The sequence below is a fragment of the Oratosquilla oratoria genome, chromosome 5 (genome assembly GCF_046742065.1).
Source record: "Oratosquilla oratoria isolate Oo_2021 chromosome 5, ASM4674206v1, whole genome shotgun sequence".
NCBI classification, from domain to species: domain Eukaryota; kingdom Metazoa; phylum Arthropoda; class Malacostraca; order Stomatopoda; family Squillidae; genus Oratosquilla; species Oratosquilla oratoria.
Genome location: NC_134781.1, coordinates 38,075,476 through 38,093,340, shown reverse-complemented (window position 1 = coordinate 38,093,340; position 17,865 = coordinate 38,075,476). Strand labels below are relative to the sequence as shown.

At 40.5% G+C, this 17,865-nt stretch overlaps 1 protein-coding gene across 6 annotated transcripts in view; it reads right to left on the bottom strand.

The window, feature by feature from the left end:
* Positions 1-17,865, bottom strand: part of Ars2 (arsenic resistance protein 2) — a 314,986-nt gene that overhangs the window by 271,885 nt on the left and 25,236 nt on the right. For all 6 annotated transcript variants that reach the window (XR_012966393.1, XM_076185179.1, XM_076185183.1 and 3 more), the window contains exons 2-4: positions 11,216-11,366; positions 10,971-11,108; positions 2,615-2,716 (exon numbers count right to left, since the gene is read on the bottom strand). Coding sequence is in view for 5 of the 6 variants with exons in the window: in XM_076185179.1 (XP_076041294.1) it covers positions 2,615-2,716; positions 10,971-11,108; positions 11,216-11,343 (368 nt within the window). In the remaining variant the exon portion in view is untranslated. The remainder of the gene's footprint in view (positions 1-2,614; positions 2,717-10,970; positions 11,109-11,215; positions 11,367-17,865) is intronic.

Below are 17,865 nucleotides of genomic sequence, written 5' to 3'. Positions count from 1 at the left end.
CTATCGTAAAAACTCTCGACAGCTCCTAGAGGCTTTCCTCCTATCCTGTATATCTGCAGTACCTCCCACAGTGCCTTCCTGTCTACCCTGTCATAAGCCTTTTCCAGATCCATAAAAGCCCAATAAACATCCTTCCCCTTTCCTATAGCTTTCTCACATATCTGTCTTACCACAAAAATCTGACCTACACAACCTTTGCCTGTCTTGAATCCACACTGTTCCTCGCCAATTACTTGCTCTGTTCCTATCCTAATCCTCTCAATCAAGATCCTCCCATTAGCCTTCCCAACTACACTTAACAAGCTAATCCCTCTGAAACTACTACACTCACACTTGTCACCTTTCCCCTTGTAAAGTGGAACTATACAGGTAGTCCTCCATCACTCTTCCCTCTCTCTAGCAAACATTAAATAACCTCATCAGCCAGTCCACCATCACTGTACCTCATTTTTTTAGACATTTGGCATGGCATCCATCCAGACCAGGTGCCTTACCTGCTCTCATCATCTTCATCTTAACTACTGCCTTCACTTCATCTTTCCTTATTTCTCCTCCATTTTCCTCATTCATCACTGTCACTTTCTTAGCACTTCCCACTGCAACTATCTTTCCCTCCCTATCCTCCTTCACATTTAGCAACTCCCTAAAATATTCTGCCCATCTTCCCCTTACTGCCTTCTCCTCCATTATCATCTCTCCATCTGCACCTTTTACCTTTTCTTCTCTACTTAATTTGCATCCTCTTCCTCTTTTAATTTCTTTCCAAAACATCTTTTTATTACTTTCAAAATTTTCTGTCATACTCTTAGCCCTTTTCACATCTGCTCTCCTCTTTGCCTCCTTTACCTTGTGCTTTACTTCTCTTTTCTTTTCTTTGTACTTCTCATATGACTCCCTCGTCCTATTTTGTACCCAATCTATGAAAGCTCACTTCTTCTCTTCTACAACCTTCTTTGTTTCCTCATCCCACATTCACTACACTTCCTTCCATTTCCCGTCCTTCTTGTTTCACACACCATCTTTGCACACCTTGTGACTCCCTCCTTGAACCATCCCCATTCCTCCTCCACTCTTAGTTCTACTCTATCCTTCACTCCCTCCCACTCCTCTCTTAGCTTCTTCTTGTACTCCTTCTCCTTTTCCTTTAAAGAGTTCACTCTAAGCACCTCCCTACCTTTTGTCCTTTTCCTTCATCTATCCTCCACTCTCAACTTACCTTCCACCAAAAAATGATCTGACATTCCCCCACTCTCTCCACTTAGAACATGTACATTCTTAACTCTTCCTATTATACTCCTATCTACCACTACATAGTCCATTAACACTCTATCTACCACACTTCCATCTACCACCCTCTCCCATGTGTACTTATGCTTGACTTTCTTCCAAAACACTGTATTTGCTATCATCAACTCTCTTTCTAGACACATCTTCACCATCAACTCTCCACTATGATTCTTTCCTGGAACTCCACATTTCCCAACCACTCTGTCAATTGGTTCATTTCCTACCCTAGCATTAAGGTCTCCCAGTACTACTACATTGATGTTCCTCCCTAATCCCTCAATTCACTCATTTAAATCTATCCAAAAAGCCTCCCTTTCTTTTACACTCTTCTCACTACTAGGCCCATATGCACTTACAAAAATCCACATCTCCTTTGTCAGTTTCACCTTCATCCACATTATCCTTGAAGAAACCTCCTTCCACTCCACTACACATTTTCCTATCTCTTAACTTACTAGTATAGTCACCCCTTCTCTCCTTACTCCTAAGAACCTCCCAACTACACTCCCAAACTCAAATTCGCCCTTCCTTCTCAACTAAGTTTCACTTAAATCCAAAATATCCATCTTTTTTCTCACAAACATACTGCCTATCTCTTCCCTTTTACTCTCATCTGTACCACATCCACATACACTAAAAGACCCAAACCTTTGGGTGCTGGTTGGGAAACTCCTAGACCCTCTTATGCCTTTAACCTTTTTTTAGGAATGTCTCCTGTGGGGCTACAGGGAGAAGGATGCCAGGTCCCAATCCCCGTCCTGTTTTTCTCGCCTCTTATGATCCAAGTGGGAATACTTGGTGGCAGCATTCTTTTTCCCCCACCACAGGGTAGGCGAAACAAGGAAATGAAATTCAGAGAAATGGTACAGGATAGCAACAAGGGGTTGGGGGACAGCATAACGAAGGGACAGTAGCAGTATAATAAAAGTTTCATCTTTTCTCTGTGAGCAGAGTCCTCCTCTATCACAGACAAAATGATGTGTGGCTATGGTCCATAGAGGCACCCCATATAGGCCCTAAAGTATCAACTGCATGCTACTTTGTCATATCAACATGCAGCCAATACCCCAGATGGGAATCTTGTTAAAACTCTTGACTGCTCTTAACAGCTTTCTTCCTATCTCATATATCTGGAAAACTTCCCACAGTGCCTTCCGGTCTACCCTGTCGACTTTATAATAATAAGAAAAGAAAAAGAAAAAATATATATATATATGCACATTACTTCAAGTACATTGACCTATCATTAAAGAATAGGGAAATGTATCATGAATCACGATATTCCTATCCATTGTTTCTTGGTACAGCAAAGTAACATTATACACACCTTCCCCCACCACCTCCATGGCCTGCCGGAGGTGCATAGTCATGGCTATAATTGCCATAAGATCCATAGGCACCAGTATCATATGGGTATCTTCTTTCTTCCCTGTCAAGATAATAGGATGATATTTGAAACATGGGAGTTACTATTTGGAAATATATATATATATATATATATATATATATATATATCTATATATATAGATATATATATATATATATATGACGTAATCAGAATAGGAAACACAGGAGTCTTAGTCTTGAGTTTATTCCTGTCTAGTTTCACAGGTGTGCTTTATCATTCCTTTGATAAAGCACACCTGCGAAACTAGTCAGGAATAAACTCAAGACTAAGACTCCTGTGTTTCCTATTCCACTTACATCAACCTGTCAGAATGTCTCAATATATATATAAAATTTAATACTACGGACAAGTTTACACTAAAATAAATAATTTAGCTTGACAAAAGAAGTTCAATAAGCCCCTAGCAAGATAGGCTGTAACCACCTTTGATCAATGAAGAGGTTACCAGAGATGACTTTAACACCCTGGTGACAAATATTACATACACACACATACCAAAGGCTTTGTCCCCTTTACAAGGGAGGTAGCAAAAAAAAAAAAAAAAAAAAAAAAAAAAAAAAAAAATCATAAAATCCACTCCCACCTGTTCCTTCATCACATATTCCAGTCCCATTCGGTCCCTTTCTATCTTGGCTTCTCCTGGATGACGGGACATCCCTGGATCTTGCCCGCTGCTCTGGGTCAGAAGCAATACAGCAAGGCACAGTACATCCAAAGCAAGGCCGCTTCATTTAATTGGTGACCCCCCCCACCCTTTCCATCCCCTCTTGCAGACAGAGAAGATAGGGAGAAATCCCTTTGGGCTGCATCAATGGTGGGAATGATTTTATGCCTTTTCCTTTTCGGCTACCTCCCTTGTAAGGGGGGAAAAAGCCTTGGTATATGTATGTATGTACTACCTCACTCCCCATCCCCTCCTTTCCATGCATTACAGCATCATCCATAATCAACCATTCTCCATTAACACCTATCTTTTGTCCTCTCCTGTCCTTCCTCAAGAGACATTCCCCTCTTTCCCAATGCCCCTTTTACCCCATCTATCCATCTCATCCTTGGTCACCCCCTCATGTTCACTCCTTCCACACCTCTTTTACTAATCTTTCTTTACTCATCCTTTCTATGTGTCCAAACCATCTACCCTTTCATCAACTCTATCTCCCAACTCCCTTTTGAGCCCCATTCTCCTCATTTCTCACTCTATCCTGCCTAGTAACCCCTATCAAACTTCATACCTCTCAGGCACCTCATCTCAAACACATTCAAACTCCTCTCTTCCTCTCTTATGTTCCATGTTTCTGCCCTGTACAGTGCTGTTGGCACAATCACTCTTTCATACAATCTCCTCTTAGTACCCATTCCCAAATATCTATTTCTCATTACACTTTTTAATCCCCAAAGGTATTTACTTGTTTCTCTCAATCTACATTCTACCTGCACTCCCTTTCCCACTACATTCGCACACAAGTATCTAAAACTATCCACTTCCTCAGTCTCTCTCCCTTAATACTTACTTCCAGTTTGCTGGCACATTCCAGTCTTGAACATCTCATCACCTTAATTCTACCCACCTTTATCTACAACTTTCTTCTTTTGCACACCTTCCCAAACTGTCAATAAATTCTTTAATCCCTCCTCTGACCCTGCTACAAGTGCAATGTCATCCTCAAACAACAACAACTGGCTTATCTCCTTCTTTTCTCCATTTTCTTTAACCATCTCCAATCCCTGACCTATTACCCTTTCATTTACCTCTCACACCATCCCATCCATGTATAAATTGAACAGCCGGGGGGACATAGCACATCCCTGGCAAAGTCCCACCTTTACCTCAAACCACTCACTCTCTCCATTTCTCATTCTAACACAGGCTCTGATACATACATATACCAAGGCTTTTTTCCCCTTACTAGGGAGGTAGCCAAAAAGGAAAAGGCATAAAATCATTTCCACCCATTCCATCCCTGAAAACACTCCACACCCCTCCCATCTTAGCACCTCCTAGATGACGGGTCATCCCTGCACCCTGTCCACTGCCCTGGGTCAGAAGCAGTATCGCAAGACACAGCACATCCACAGCAAGGCCGCTTCATTAAATCGGCGACCCCCCCCTCTCCGTCTCCCCATATAAAGGAGAGGACGGGGAGAAATCCCTTCAGGCTGCATCAAAATTTTGCTCACACATACTACCTCACCCCCCATCCACCCACCCATTCCACCTCATGCATCACAACATCTTCCATATACAACCATTCTCCATTCACCCGTCTTCTGTCCTCTCCTGTCCTTCCTCAACAGACATTCCCCTCTTCCCCAAAGCCCCCTTCACCCCATCCATCCATCTCATCCTAGGACGTCCCCTCATGTTCACTTCCTCCACATCTGCCTTCCATACCTCCTTTACTAGTCTTTCTTCACTCATTCTTTCTATGTGTCCACACCATCCTAATACTCTTTCATCAGCCCCATCTCCCAACTCCCTTTCCACCCCTGTTCTCCTCACCTCCTCATTTCTCACTCTATCTAGCCTAGTAACCCCCATCATACTTCTCAGACACTTCATCTCAAACACATTCAAGCTCCTTCTCTCTTATGTTCCATGTTTCTGCTCCATACAGTGCTGTTGGCACAATTACTCCTTCATACAGTCTCCTCTTAGCATCCTTTCCCAAATTTCTATTCCTTACTACACTTTTTAATCCACCAAGGCATTTACTCGCTTCTCTCAATCTACAGTCTACCTCCACCTTTACTCCACCTTTTCCTGCCACATTTGCACCCAAGTATCTAAAACTATCCACTTCCTGATACTCTCATAAAAACTTGACTGCTCTTAACCCCTTCCATACGGTGCCGCACACGTAGGCGTCATGGACTTAGATCTCGGTGGCAGCAGCCAATGCCAGCCGTACGACGTGTCATAATAATACTCGCATCATAAAATATAGTCACCGCTTATATCGATCGTTCTCTCTTCACCCGTGAATTTTGATAACCATAGAAAATGCGATTACAAAAGAATTAGAAAGAATGTCATTATGGAGGGGCGACTACAATAAATATAATAAAGACGTCGATATGGCAGCCTCGCGAATACACTCGCTCCCCATGACGCCTACGTGTGCGGCACCGTATGGAAGGGGTTAATAGCTTTCCTCCTCTCACATATATCTGTAATACCTCCCACAGTGCCTTCCTGTCTACCTTGTAATAAGCCTTTTCCAAATCCTTAAAGGACCAAAAAACACTTACCTTTTCCTAAACCTTTCTCACATTTGTGTCTTACCACAAAAACCTGATCTACACAACCCCTACCTGTTCTAAACCCACACTGTTCCTCACCAATTCCCTTTGCTCCTCCCCTAATCCTTTCAATCAAAACCCTCACATACTCTTTCCCTACTACACTCAACAAACTGATCCCTCTGAAACTACTACACTCATTTTTGTCCCCCCTTTCCCTTGTGAAGTGGAACTATACTGGCAGTCCTCCAATCCTTCAGCACTTTACCCTACCAGCCAGTCCACCATCACTGCACCTCCTTTTTTTAGACATTCTGCATGACATCCATCCAACCCAGGTGCTTTACCTGTTCTCATCATCTTAACAACTGAGTTCACCTCATCTTTCCTCATTTCTCCTCCATTTTCATCACTCATCATGGTCATTTTCTTAGTGCTTCCCACTGCAACTCCCTATCCTCCTTCACATTTAGCAACTCCCTAAAATACTCTTCCCACCTTCTCTTCCATTGTCATCTCTCCATCTGCACCTTTTACCTTTTCTTCTCTCCTTGATTCGCATCCTCTTCCTCTTTTAATTTCCTTCCAAAACATCTTTTTAATACAATCAAAATTTTCTGTCACACTCTTACCTCATTTCACATCTACTCTCCTCTTTGCCTCCGTTATCTTATGCTTTACTTCTCTTCTTTTCTTGTACCTATTCATTTGATTCTCTAGTCCTATTTTGTAACCAATCTGTGAATGCTTGTTTCTCCTCTTCTACAACCTTCTTTGCTTCCTCATCCCACCACTCACTTCCCTTCCTTGTATTTCCTCCCATCCTCCTTGTTCTAACACAATCTTTGCACACAGTGATTCTGTTCTTGAACCATCCCCATTCCTCCTCTACTCCTAGTTCTACTCTATTCTTCACTCCCTCCCACTCCTCTGTTTCTTGTACTCCTTCTCCTTTTCTTTCTCATTTAAGCAGTTTACTTTAGGCACCTCTCAACCTTTTGTCCTTTTCCTCTTTCTCCATCTATCTCCACTCTCAACTTACTTTCCACCAAAAAACTATCCAATATTCCCCCACACTCTCCCCTTAGATCATGTACATCCAAAACAATTGCTACTATTCTCCTGGATACCACAATGTAGTCCATTAATTCCCTATCTGCCACCCTTTCCCATGTGTACTTATGCTTGACTTTCTTCCTAAACACTGCATATGCTATATTACTATAATATTAATGATAATCTATATATCAAAAGGCTTCTTCTCCTGCTTAAGAGGTAGCCAGCCAAGGCATGCACCAACCTTTCACCTGTCCAACACCCATTTGTTTTTCCTTTCATTTTAGCTCCTTGTGGATGATGGGCAATCTGTCCCCTCTCTAGGTCAGAAGCAATGCAGTAAGACACACCATATCCACACCAGGGTCCAACAACAGCTGTTGCGCCACTTCTCTTACACCTCCCTCCTCTTCCAATCATAACTAGAGAAGACAAAGAGCTATCCCTTCAGGCATGATCCATTTATCAATTTACAACCATTCTTCACTCATATGTACCTCCTGCCCCCCCCACCTTCCATACTCAACAGACATTCCCCTTTTACCCAAGGCCCCCTTTGCCCCATCCATCACATTCTTTGTCTTCCTCGAAAATCCAGTCCATCTGCTTCTACCATTCATACTCTTTTGCCTTTTCTTCACTTATTCTTTCACAAACCATCCCCATATTCTTTAATCAACCCTATCTTTCAGCTCCTTTTCCACCCCTACTCTCCACCTCACCTCATTTCTCAATATATCCATTCCATCTTTATACCCCCACCATACTTCTCCAACACATTGAAATTTCTTTTTCCTCACTCCATCACATTCCAAGTCTCTGCCCTATTAGGCCAGTCAATAGAGGAGTAAAAAAAGGCGAATAAGGAAAAAAATCAGGGAAAGCTGCAATAAGCTTTAATGTGTTTATACCTTACTTAATAACATATTAATTTTGCACCCCTCTACCCCCCCCGGATTTGGCCGCCATCTTGAAAAAATGGCGACCAAAAACAGTTTTTTCCAAATATCTCACTAGAAACTAATTTTAACGAAAAATGTATCGAAACAAAATTTATTCTACATAAAATTTTCTACAAAAGTTATTTTATTCAATTTTGTGATATACCTCACTGTTTTTGCGCTAAATGTGCGAAAAGATTGTGTTTATCTTTATTTGATACCTACAGTGCACAAAGATCATATAATAATTTCCTTTGTATGCTATACTGAATAAAATATCTAAGTTCCTAACTTGATTATAGTCTTTCTTTTGTTTCAGAACTATTAAAATAGATAGTTAAAGCTTCAGTGAAACCCCAGGCAGTTGTTGGTGCAAAATGTCTTCATTGGGGAAATGTTTAATATGCGATGGACAGCTTTCTGTGGGTGAGACTAGAGAAGTTAAAGAGAAAGGAATAAAGACACTGATTGATTATAGCATTAAGTGGAAAGACGGAAAACATTCTCTGTTAGAAGGACTAAAAAGTGTGAAAGTGCATGAAAAATGTAGAAAAGTGTATACAAAAGAACGGAGAGCTGAAACTTTCCAAGCAAGGCAGAAAACCTCGCAAGTGCCGACAACGTCACTGAGAAGTCAAGAATTACAGTTTGATTTTCTTCATGATTGTCTCTTTTGTGGAAAAGATGCATCAAGTGACTTTTTGAAAAAAGAAGGCAAAAAATATTTAGGTGATCGTGAATCTGTGCACTGTATAGAGATGCTGCATGTTAAGGATACTATTTTGAAAGCTGGTGAAATGAGAAAAGATGAATGGGGCAAAGAAGTATGTACTCGTATATGTAACATAGTGGATTTAGTTGCTGCTGAGGCAAGGTACCATTCAGCCTGCATGAAAAAATTCTACCAAACATCTTCTGGTATGAAACGTGGTCGTCCCAAAAGCTCTACGGTTTCTGAGGCAATGAGTCATGCTTTTAACTACTTGGAGGAAAATCGAGAGGAATGCCAGTTTACTTTCAGTGAGATTTTTTCAGAATATGAGGGTGAGCTACCAACTGATAAAACCATAAAATCTGAATTGATAGAGAGATATGGACATGATATTATTGTTTCTGTGAACAAAAATAGAAAACCAGTGATCTGTTTCCGTGACACAAGAAACAAAATTTTGACTGACGCTTGGTACGAAAATCATAGAAGTCATGACGAGAAGGAAGAACGGCTTCGGATTGTAAAGACTGCCGCCAGAATAATTGCTGAAGATATAAGATCGCAGATGTACGAAGCAGATCAGTATCCACCACCAGAAAATTTCCTAGAAGAATTGGATTCACTTATTCCAGAAACTCTCCAGTGCCTTGTTAAGACAATAGTCTTAAAAAACAAGAAAGGAAATCAAAGAAAATGGAATAGGAAATGTACAGCAATTTCACATGCTATCCTTACAGCAGCTAGACCAAATTCTTTCATATCTCCTCTACAAATAGGACTTGCTGTTCACTTAAGTCAGAAGTATGGCTCTAAGCATCTACTGAACTTGCTCTCTGCGTTGGGATTATGTGCGTCCTATGCTGAGGCAGCACTCTTTCAAGTATCTGCTTTGCAACATCCAGCCAAGGAACCTCCGAATGATTCATTTGCACAGTTTGTATTCGACAATGCAGATGTGAACATCTCTACTATTGATGGATTTAACACATTCCACAGTATGGGAGGAATTCAGTGTGTTACTCCTCAGAATAATATTACTTGTTGGTAAATTTAGAGACCCATCTGCTGTACCTGAACAGATTGCTGAAGTAGGCGAGGCTTTCATTATTCAGCTATACGGAGCTAATGAATGCAAATCCCTTTGTGATGCACGATATCAGTGTTTTGTCCAGGTGCTAAACAAAATAAATTTCTCTTTGGCTTCTTTACCTCCAACAGATGCAGCAGCCAGATTTCATTCCTTACGTACTTATCACCAAGTGCAGAAGTGGTTGGGAAATGACTTGCCACCTACGCAGTGGGGATGGAAGGCTACTTCAAAAGGACTGGTACCAGTCACTACAGATAAAGACCCTGCCCCACCAGAACTGATAAATATTGTATCTTGCAAGTGCCACAAAGGTTGTGGGACCACCTCCTGCAGCTGTAGAAAGGCAGGCTTAAAATGTTCCATGATATGTGCTTCTTGCAAGGGCCTGTCATGTTCAAATGTTGACATCATCGTTCATGAAGATGACTGTGATGATCCTCTTGATGCCATGTTAGAAAACTTCCTAATGCCAGAAAGTGAAACAGCTCATTGAATCAGAAAAAAATATATTGTAAGACAACAGTCAATTTCCTTGTTCTTGTAATTCTACAAAATAACAAGCAAAAAAGTACTAGCAAACAAGACAATTGCTATAAAATTGATAACTGATATAGGCTAGCAATAACTATAATTGATAACTTCACATTTTGGGTGGATGGTTGGGTGTAAGGGTGGTAACTCCGCCAGTGAGCAATCACTGTCTGTCCTAAGCCAGAATCAAGGAGGAAGGACACCCTTGGGAGAAGATATTCGAGACTAAACTCGGAAATGGAAAGTATAAAATATTATATGTGAATCTTTCCACAGCTCTAGCGCAAAAACGGTGCAACCTATGGAAAACATGACAGGGACAAATATTATAGGAAATTTTATGTAGATTATTTTTTGTTTCGACTACTTTCTCTGTAAAATGCATTTCAAGCGAGATATTTGGAAAAAAACGTTTTTTTCCACCATTTTTTTCAAAATGGCGGCTAAATCCGGGAAGGTAGAGGGGTGCAAAATTAATACATTATTAAGAACCACATTAGGAAGAAAATAAAGCATATTGCAGCTTTCCTTAATTTTTTTCCTTATTCAACCCCCTATTGACTGGCCTATATACAGTATTATAGGTACAATCATCCCTTTATACAGTCAATGCTCCTGCTGATGATGCTATGATGATGATGATAAGGATGATGAAGATGCAGATTATATATATATATAAACAATCATCATTACCAGGTAACCTACCATTCAGCTCTCATTCGTTTGATTGGTGGGGACATATCATGGCGTCCAGGAGAATAACGGTCCCTTGACCTGCCATACTCTCGACCATAATCTCTTCTGGAGGAACCTCTATCTCTGCTACTCCAGTTATCTCTACCCCTGAAGGCAGTAAAGTTTTATAACATTTGTTGCCATATATGCACATAACTACATGTTCAACAAAAATTTGAGAGCCACAATCTTCAAAGCATCATTACTTCACATACCTATCTGTCCAGTCATCTCTTCTACGAGAATCGTCTCTTCTATCTCTGCTACTGCTGTTGTAATCTGATCTTTCACCACGAAACTTATCTCTCCTCCTCCTTTCATAGTCATCATCACTGTCTCCCATGGTCTCCTCTTAATGGATGATGTCTGTAAAGTTAAAACTCATGCATTTATTACATAATATAAAAATGACACATTTGCCTCCAACACTCTTACTCAGCCCTCCAATAGCTGTCTGAGGCAAGACAAAATCAAATATAAAGATGAAGAAAAAAAAGAACAGGAAGAGGAAGAAGAAGAAGGTGAAGGAGGAGGAGCAGGATACAATAACCATAGATGTCAGTGGCCTTTGCCTTCAAGGTCAGATAAATTCTGTTGGTGGAAAGGTGTGTAGAGTACATTTGTGATGCACAAATAATAAGTGTGAGGTGAGAAGTCTATTGCAATCTGGATCTAGGAATCTCTGGGGTTATAGATGCTCTCTGTTACAGTTCAAGTTTTGAGCCTTAATTTGAACAATTTTTGACAAATTATATGGAAAAGTTTTATGTTGAATCTAAAGTGGTGTTACTAAATGTACTATAATTATACTTTAAGCAGAATAATTGTTTCCTCTTGTTTTCCTGGTGAATTTATACTGCCGATTTCTAAGCCAAGTTTTAACTCAAACCAAACTAATTTGCACAACAACCAGTAATCTAAATGAAAATTGTCTAAGATGGCACCACAACCACACTGCTAAATCCAAGTGACATTAAACTGAACAATTTTTATGTGAAATCAGTTTTAAAGCTGTGGTTTTGTAACCAGCTCATTATATAAAGCAATCATAACTTAATGCAACAAAAATATATCATCAGTGTATCAATCTACAACATATAATACACACATATCCATCAACAAACACATGCTTAGATAATAAAAATAACACATCAAGACCAACTACCAAACTCCCTAGTGCTTCAAACCCCTACTGACATTAATCCTACAGAAAAATCCATCCCAAGAGAATAGAGAACCACATTACAATGGCTGCATTCTTTCAGGTCACCATCCAGGCCTGGCCACAGAAAAAATCTAGATACAACCACCACACAGAAGACATTGAATACATCATCTTAACACTGTCCTGCCCCAGCCCTATGCAGACAGCACATTTCTTCTTTAAATGGCTTTCAAGCCAATCAAGAGACTGTTCCCAGTTATCTAGGAGCCATGGATCTTCTGTAAGAGAACCCTGGGACAACTGAAATGTCTACCAAATAAGAGTGGAATACAATATCTTCAACCTCAGATTCAATAAGTTCCTCCCCATTCACTTGTTAGCGTAATTCCCAGCTGGTCTCCACCACTTGCATGGCACTCATTACCACTCCCCTCCAAAACTTCTTGACACTTGAACATAGGCTTGATAATTCAGTCTTGGAGGTCACAGCATTCAGTGAATAGACAAGTTTTTAGTTTTTCTATTGATTTTCTAAGCCACTGTCCTCCTTACTTTCTCCTCCATTAGACAGAAACCATGTATTCAGGACTACAATGCGTAGAGCTTGGCACTTTGAAAAAGGAAATTATGAATTCCTTTCAGTATTATTTCCACAGAGGTCCACCATATGCTTCATCATTTTTAAGACCAATTTACACCAACTTAATGTACATAATGTATGCATGCTCACATGCATCCATGTGAACAATGATGGTAAAGAGAAGAAGGTGGATTTCATATTTTCAGAAATCAGTTGCATATTACAGTAACTATTTGGTCCTCCACCCCAACCCCATACTAACCACGGCAAAATATATGGTATTGCAGTAAGCTATTATTCATCATAGATTCTTATTAGCGCTAGAATTTTCAATTGTCTCGGATTTCATGAGGCAAAGGGGTGACTTAGCTAATTTGGAAACCGATATTAAAAAAAAAAAAAGATAAATTGCTGCATAAGTGTATTCAAAATTAAAAACATGACTCTTAATGTTATAATTTTTACTTACTGGTGTGTGATAAGGCTTTGTTAATTTAATTATAAGGTAAAACTAAAAATAGGTAATTATTTTTACTGAAGTATGAACAGTAAAAATAAGAGGATGTTGATTTCGGTTTGTGTATTTTATCTGAGTGTTGAAAAATAATGGACATCACTGTCACGTCCTGTATATGAAGATAATCAGTGAGATAAAAGATAACAGTGGTGGCGGACATACGAAGTGAGCGACGTTTGTGTAAACAATAGCCTCTTAGGTCTGCTGCGAGCTATTTTCAAACAAATATGACTAATTTTACGTGTGCCGTGGCAGACTGCACGTCGGATCCAAGAAAAAGTAGAAAGACAAACCGTAATCGTACCGAAAAAATTAAGTCTTTGATGCAAAATTATATTTTCTATACATTACATGGATTTGCCTATTGCTTGGTGCATTCAAATGAAAGTATATATCAGTATACGTCCATTGAAGTCGGTAGAAAATGACAAATTGCTTGGCTTGATACAATTATAGGCTGTTTTACGAATATCTGTAATTATAGAGGCTCAAACAATGCTATATGCCGTTTGCAATCATGAAATTAATTGACTTAAATTTCAGACACAATAATGTACAACGATACACCTCTGTAAGCTTATAAAACTTGCCCCAAAAAAGTATTTATTTTCCAGCAAGAATTACAAAATCTGGGGGTGTCTGGTATCAAATCGCTCACTGCGAAAGGTCCCATTGGCAAAAATCCACACGGTGAAATGGCCCTTGTTCGTTCTTCTGCAGAAGCTTACCACATTCCTTCTTGCTCTCTTTCTCTCTCTTTTTTCTTTCTTTTCTTTTCTTTCTGGATCATCTCACCACATCAATTACACTAAGTTTTCTTAAATGATGATCTTCCACAAATGTGTGTTTTTAGTACTATAAATTTGCTTTGGCTGCATGATGTATGTAATGTTGTTTTGGTCATCCATGTAAACAATGATGGCAGAAAGAAGAGGAGGGTGAGTCACATACTACTTTAGAAATTACTTGCATGTTACAGCAACACAGCTTGTTCCTCCACCGGTGTTAAATATAGCAAAACGAGTTCCTAATGCAATGGTGTTATCTTTACCAAACTATACTTAGTTTTGCACCAACACAGTGGGGGGGAATTTTTTGTTGAAAATTAATTATTTGCAGAAGAAATCAATACCAGATACACATGAACCATTCTACAAAACATTGATTCTGACATATTTAATTGGAGGTTGGGGTGGGGGACCTTTGCTGAAATTTTACCTTTCCTGTCCCTCAAATTGTCTGAGGAAAATTCCAGGCTAGAATAATTTTTCCTAACATATTACAATGATTTGATAAGATACATAAACTAAGGGCTTCCCCCTTACAAGGAGGGTAGCGAAGTCAAAGGCCCACTCCCATCCATTTCATCTCCACATACTCCACTCAAATTCATCACCCCTGCATTTTGCCCACTGCCTTGGGTCAGAAGCAATGTAGCAAGACACAGTACATCCACAGCAAGGCCACTTCATTCAATCAGCAACCCCCCTTCTACATCCCCTCATGCAGAAAAAGAAGAGACTGCAAGAAATCCCTTTGGTCTGCATCAAAATATCATTCACACATACTCCCTAACACCTCCATCCCCCACCAACTCCCTTCCATGCAGCACATCATCATCCATACACAACCTTTCTTCATTCACCCCTATCTTCTGGCTTTTCCCTTCCTTCCTCAACAGACATTCCCCTCTTTCCCAACGCCCCTTTTATCACCATCCATCCATTTTATCCTTGGTCAACCCCTCATGTTCACTCTATCCCTCTCTGCTTTCCACACTTCTTTTATTAATTTTTCTTCACTCATTCTTTCCATGTGTTCAAACCATCCCAATAGTCTTTCATCAACCCCATTCCCCAACTCCTTTTCCACCCCCACTCTCCTCCTCATTTCTCATTCTATCCAGCCTAGTAACCCCCGCCATACTTCTCACACATTTCATCTCAAACACATTTAAACTATTTTTCTCTTATGCTCCATGTTTCTGCCCCATACAGTGCTGTCAGCACAATCACTCCTTCGTACAATCTCATCTTAACATCCGTTCCCAAATGTCTATTTCTCATTACACTTTTTAATCCCCCAAGGCATTTACTTGATTCTCTCAATCTACATTCTACCTTCACCTCCATTCCTCCCTTTCCCACCACATTTGCCCCAAAGTAGCTATCCACGTCTTCCAGCCTCTCTCCCTTAATACTCACTTCCAATTTGCTGTCATCCTCACCTCTTGTACATCTCATCACCTTACTTTTACCCACATTTATCTTCAACTTCCTTCTTTTGCATACCTTCCCAAACTGTCACTAACTTCCTCAATCCCTCCTCTGATCCTCCTACAAGTGCAGTGTTGTCAGCAAACAACAACTGGCTTATGTCCTGTTTTTCTCCATTTTCTTTAACCATCTCCAATCCCCAGCCCATTACCCTTGCTTTTACCTCTTGCACCACCCCATCCATATACAGTGATCCCTCATTAATCACGGTAGATTGGTTCCGAGACCGGCCCCAATAACTGAACTTGCGTGATGTAGGGACACCATATTTACAGTATGTATTTAATGTGTATTTGGACTTTTAAAACCTTCCCTGTACTGTTAGCAACCCACCCATTACAGTACTCTATTATTAACAAGGACAACTGTTACGCAATAACACTTATAATAAAAAAAATAAAGATTGTTACTGTACTCAACATAAAAGAAGTTGAAGTAAAATTTGAATGATGATGGTGATGAATTTGCTGCACAGTAGAAATGATGACGATGAAGCTGATGACGACTTCTTCTGTGCAACCAATGATTGTATTTTACGTCTCTTCAAACGGTGGTGCCCTTTCCTGGGACACCTCTTCCACTTCTTCCGAAGGTGCAACCATAGTAGTAGCAGCAGGAACTGAATTTTTTTTTGCGAGGCTGCATAAATATTGTGATAGAAAGTTGCTGCCACTGCTTCTTTTTCCGTTCAAAGAGCATCTTGTAAGGATTTGTTGACCTTCTTGCAAAATTGCACAGAACGAACCATATTGTCGTCCCATTCCTGTGACCCCTCTTTCAATTCTTTAGCCAGGTTGCAGAGCTTGGCCAGCCATTCCAATGTCAAGCCAGTTTGGTCGACAACTTCTCCTGTAACTTGCTGCATTTCTTCTTCGCTGGCTGCCTTTGTCAAGTCTTCAAGGTCTGCATCAGTTAGCGGCTGGGAGTGGCAGTCTAATAACTCATCGATGTCTCCCGTTGTCATGTCTGCAAAGCCATCACCTCCAATGATTGCAACCAACTGCAAAGCTTTCTGCAGAGTGTTGGATTTCGGCAGGTGTAAATCCCTTGTCTTTGTAAATAACCTTGGGGCACAACTGCTTCCAGCTTGCATTAATGGTGGCAGGCTTCATTTCTTGCAATGCCTTCTGGATATTTTGGAGGCACATAGCAATTGTGTACTGCTGCCAGTATGCCTTCAAGTTAAAATTTTCGTCTTCGGCTTCTTAGGCAGCATCCACAGAAGCAACCAGGTTCGCCAGGGCATTCCTCATGTATAGGGCCTTGAACGCCCTGATAACCCCCTGGTCCATTGGCTGAATAAGTGATGTAGTGTTGGGTGGCAGTAACTCAATCTGAATGCCCTCATGCGACAGATCAGTAGTGTGGCCACCAGCGTTATCCCTAAGGAGAAGGATTTCAAATGGCAAGCCCTTCTCTAACAGATACACCTTAACTTGTGGGATAAAACACTGGTAGAGCCAGTCGAAGGTCAGCATCTTCGTTATCCACGTCTTTGGATTGTGCATCCAATGTACAGGTAGCAGATTCTTGTTTTTGTTTTTTAAAGCCCTTGTATTTTTAGACTTTATAAGTCCGGCTTTAACAAAAATCCCGCTGCATTGCCACACATCACAAGGGTCACATGATCCTTGTATGCTTTAAAGGCAGAGGCTTTTGCTTCCTCTTTGAACAGGAAAGTTTGTGACGGCATTCTTAAAAAAAGCCCATCTCATCCATATTAAAAACTTGTTCAGGCTTATATCCATCTTGAAAGTTTCATTCATGTATGGTTCTGCAGTGCTCATGTCAGCAGAAGCAGCCTCGCTATGCAGGGAAACGCTCTTAAGGCCGAAGTGTTTCTGAAACATAGCAAACCACCCTTTGCTAGCAGAAAAAGGACGTTTTTTACGTTGTGAATCACTGGACATCCCTGGTTGCTGATCTTCTATGTCGTCTTCATCTTCTTCCTCTTCTTCGTGGTCACCACTGTCATCCTTAGGTTCCTTAGTGGCTAAAGTCTCATACAGGCTCCTAGCCTTTGTTTGGATGAAGTTCGTATCCAAGGTTATGTTCTTCTTTCGGCAGTCAGCTATCCATACGGCCAAAGCAGCTTCCATACTACAGTAAATTGCTCGACAAGAAAGCTTGAAACAAAATGGCCACGAGAGAGACAAGGGAAGATGCTGTGGATCTGAGCATTTGTTAAAGCACCAATCACAGGCCAGATTACAAAATAGAAAGCTGTGATTTGTTATTTCTCTCCATTGCACCAATCACAGCCCGTCTTACAACACACTTCGTCACTGAGATGGTACGCTTTGGGTTTTCTCAACAACAGGATACAC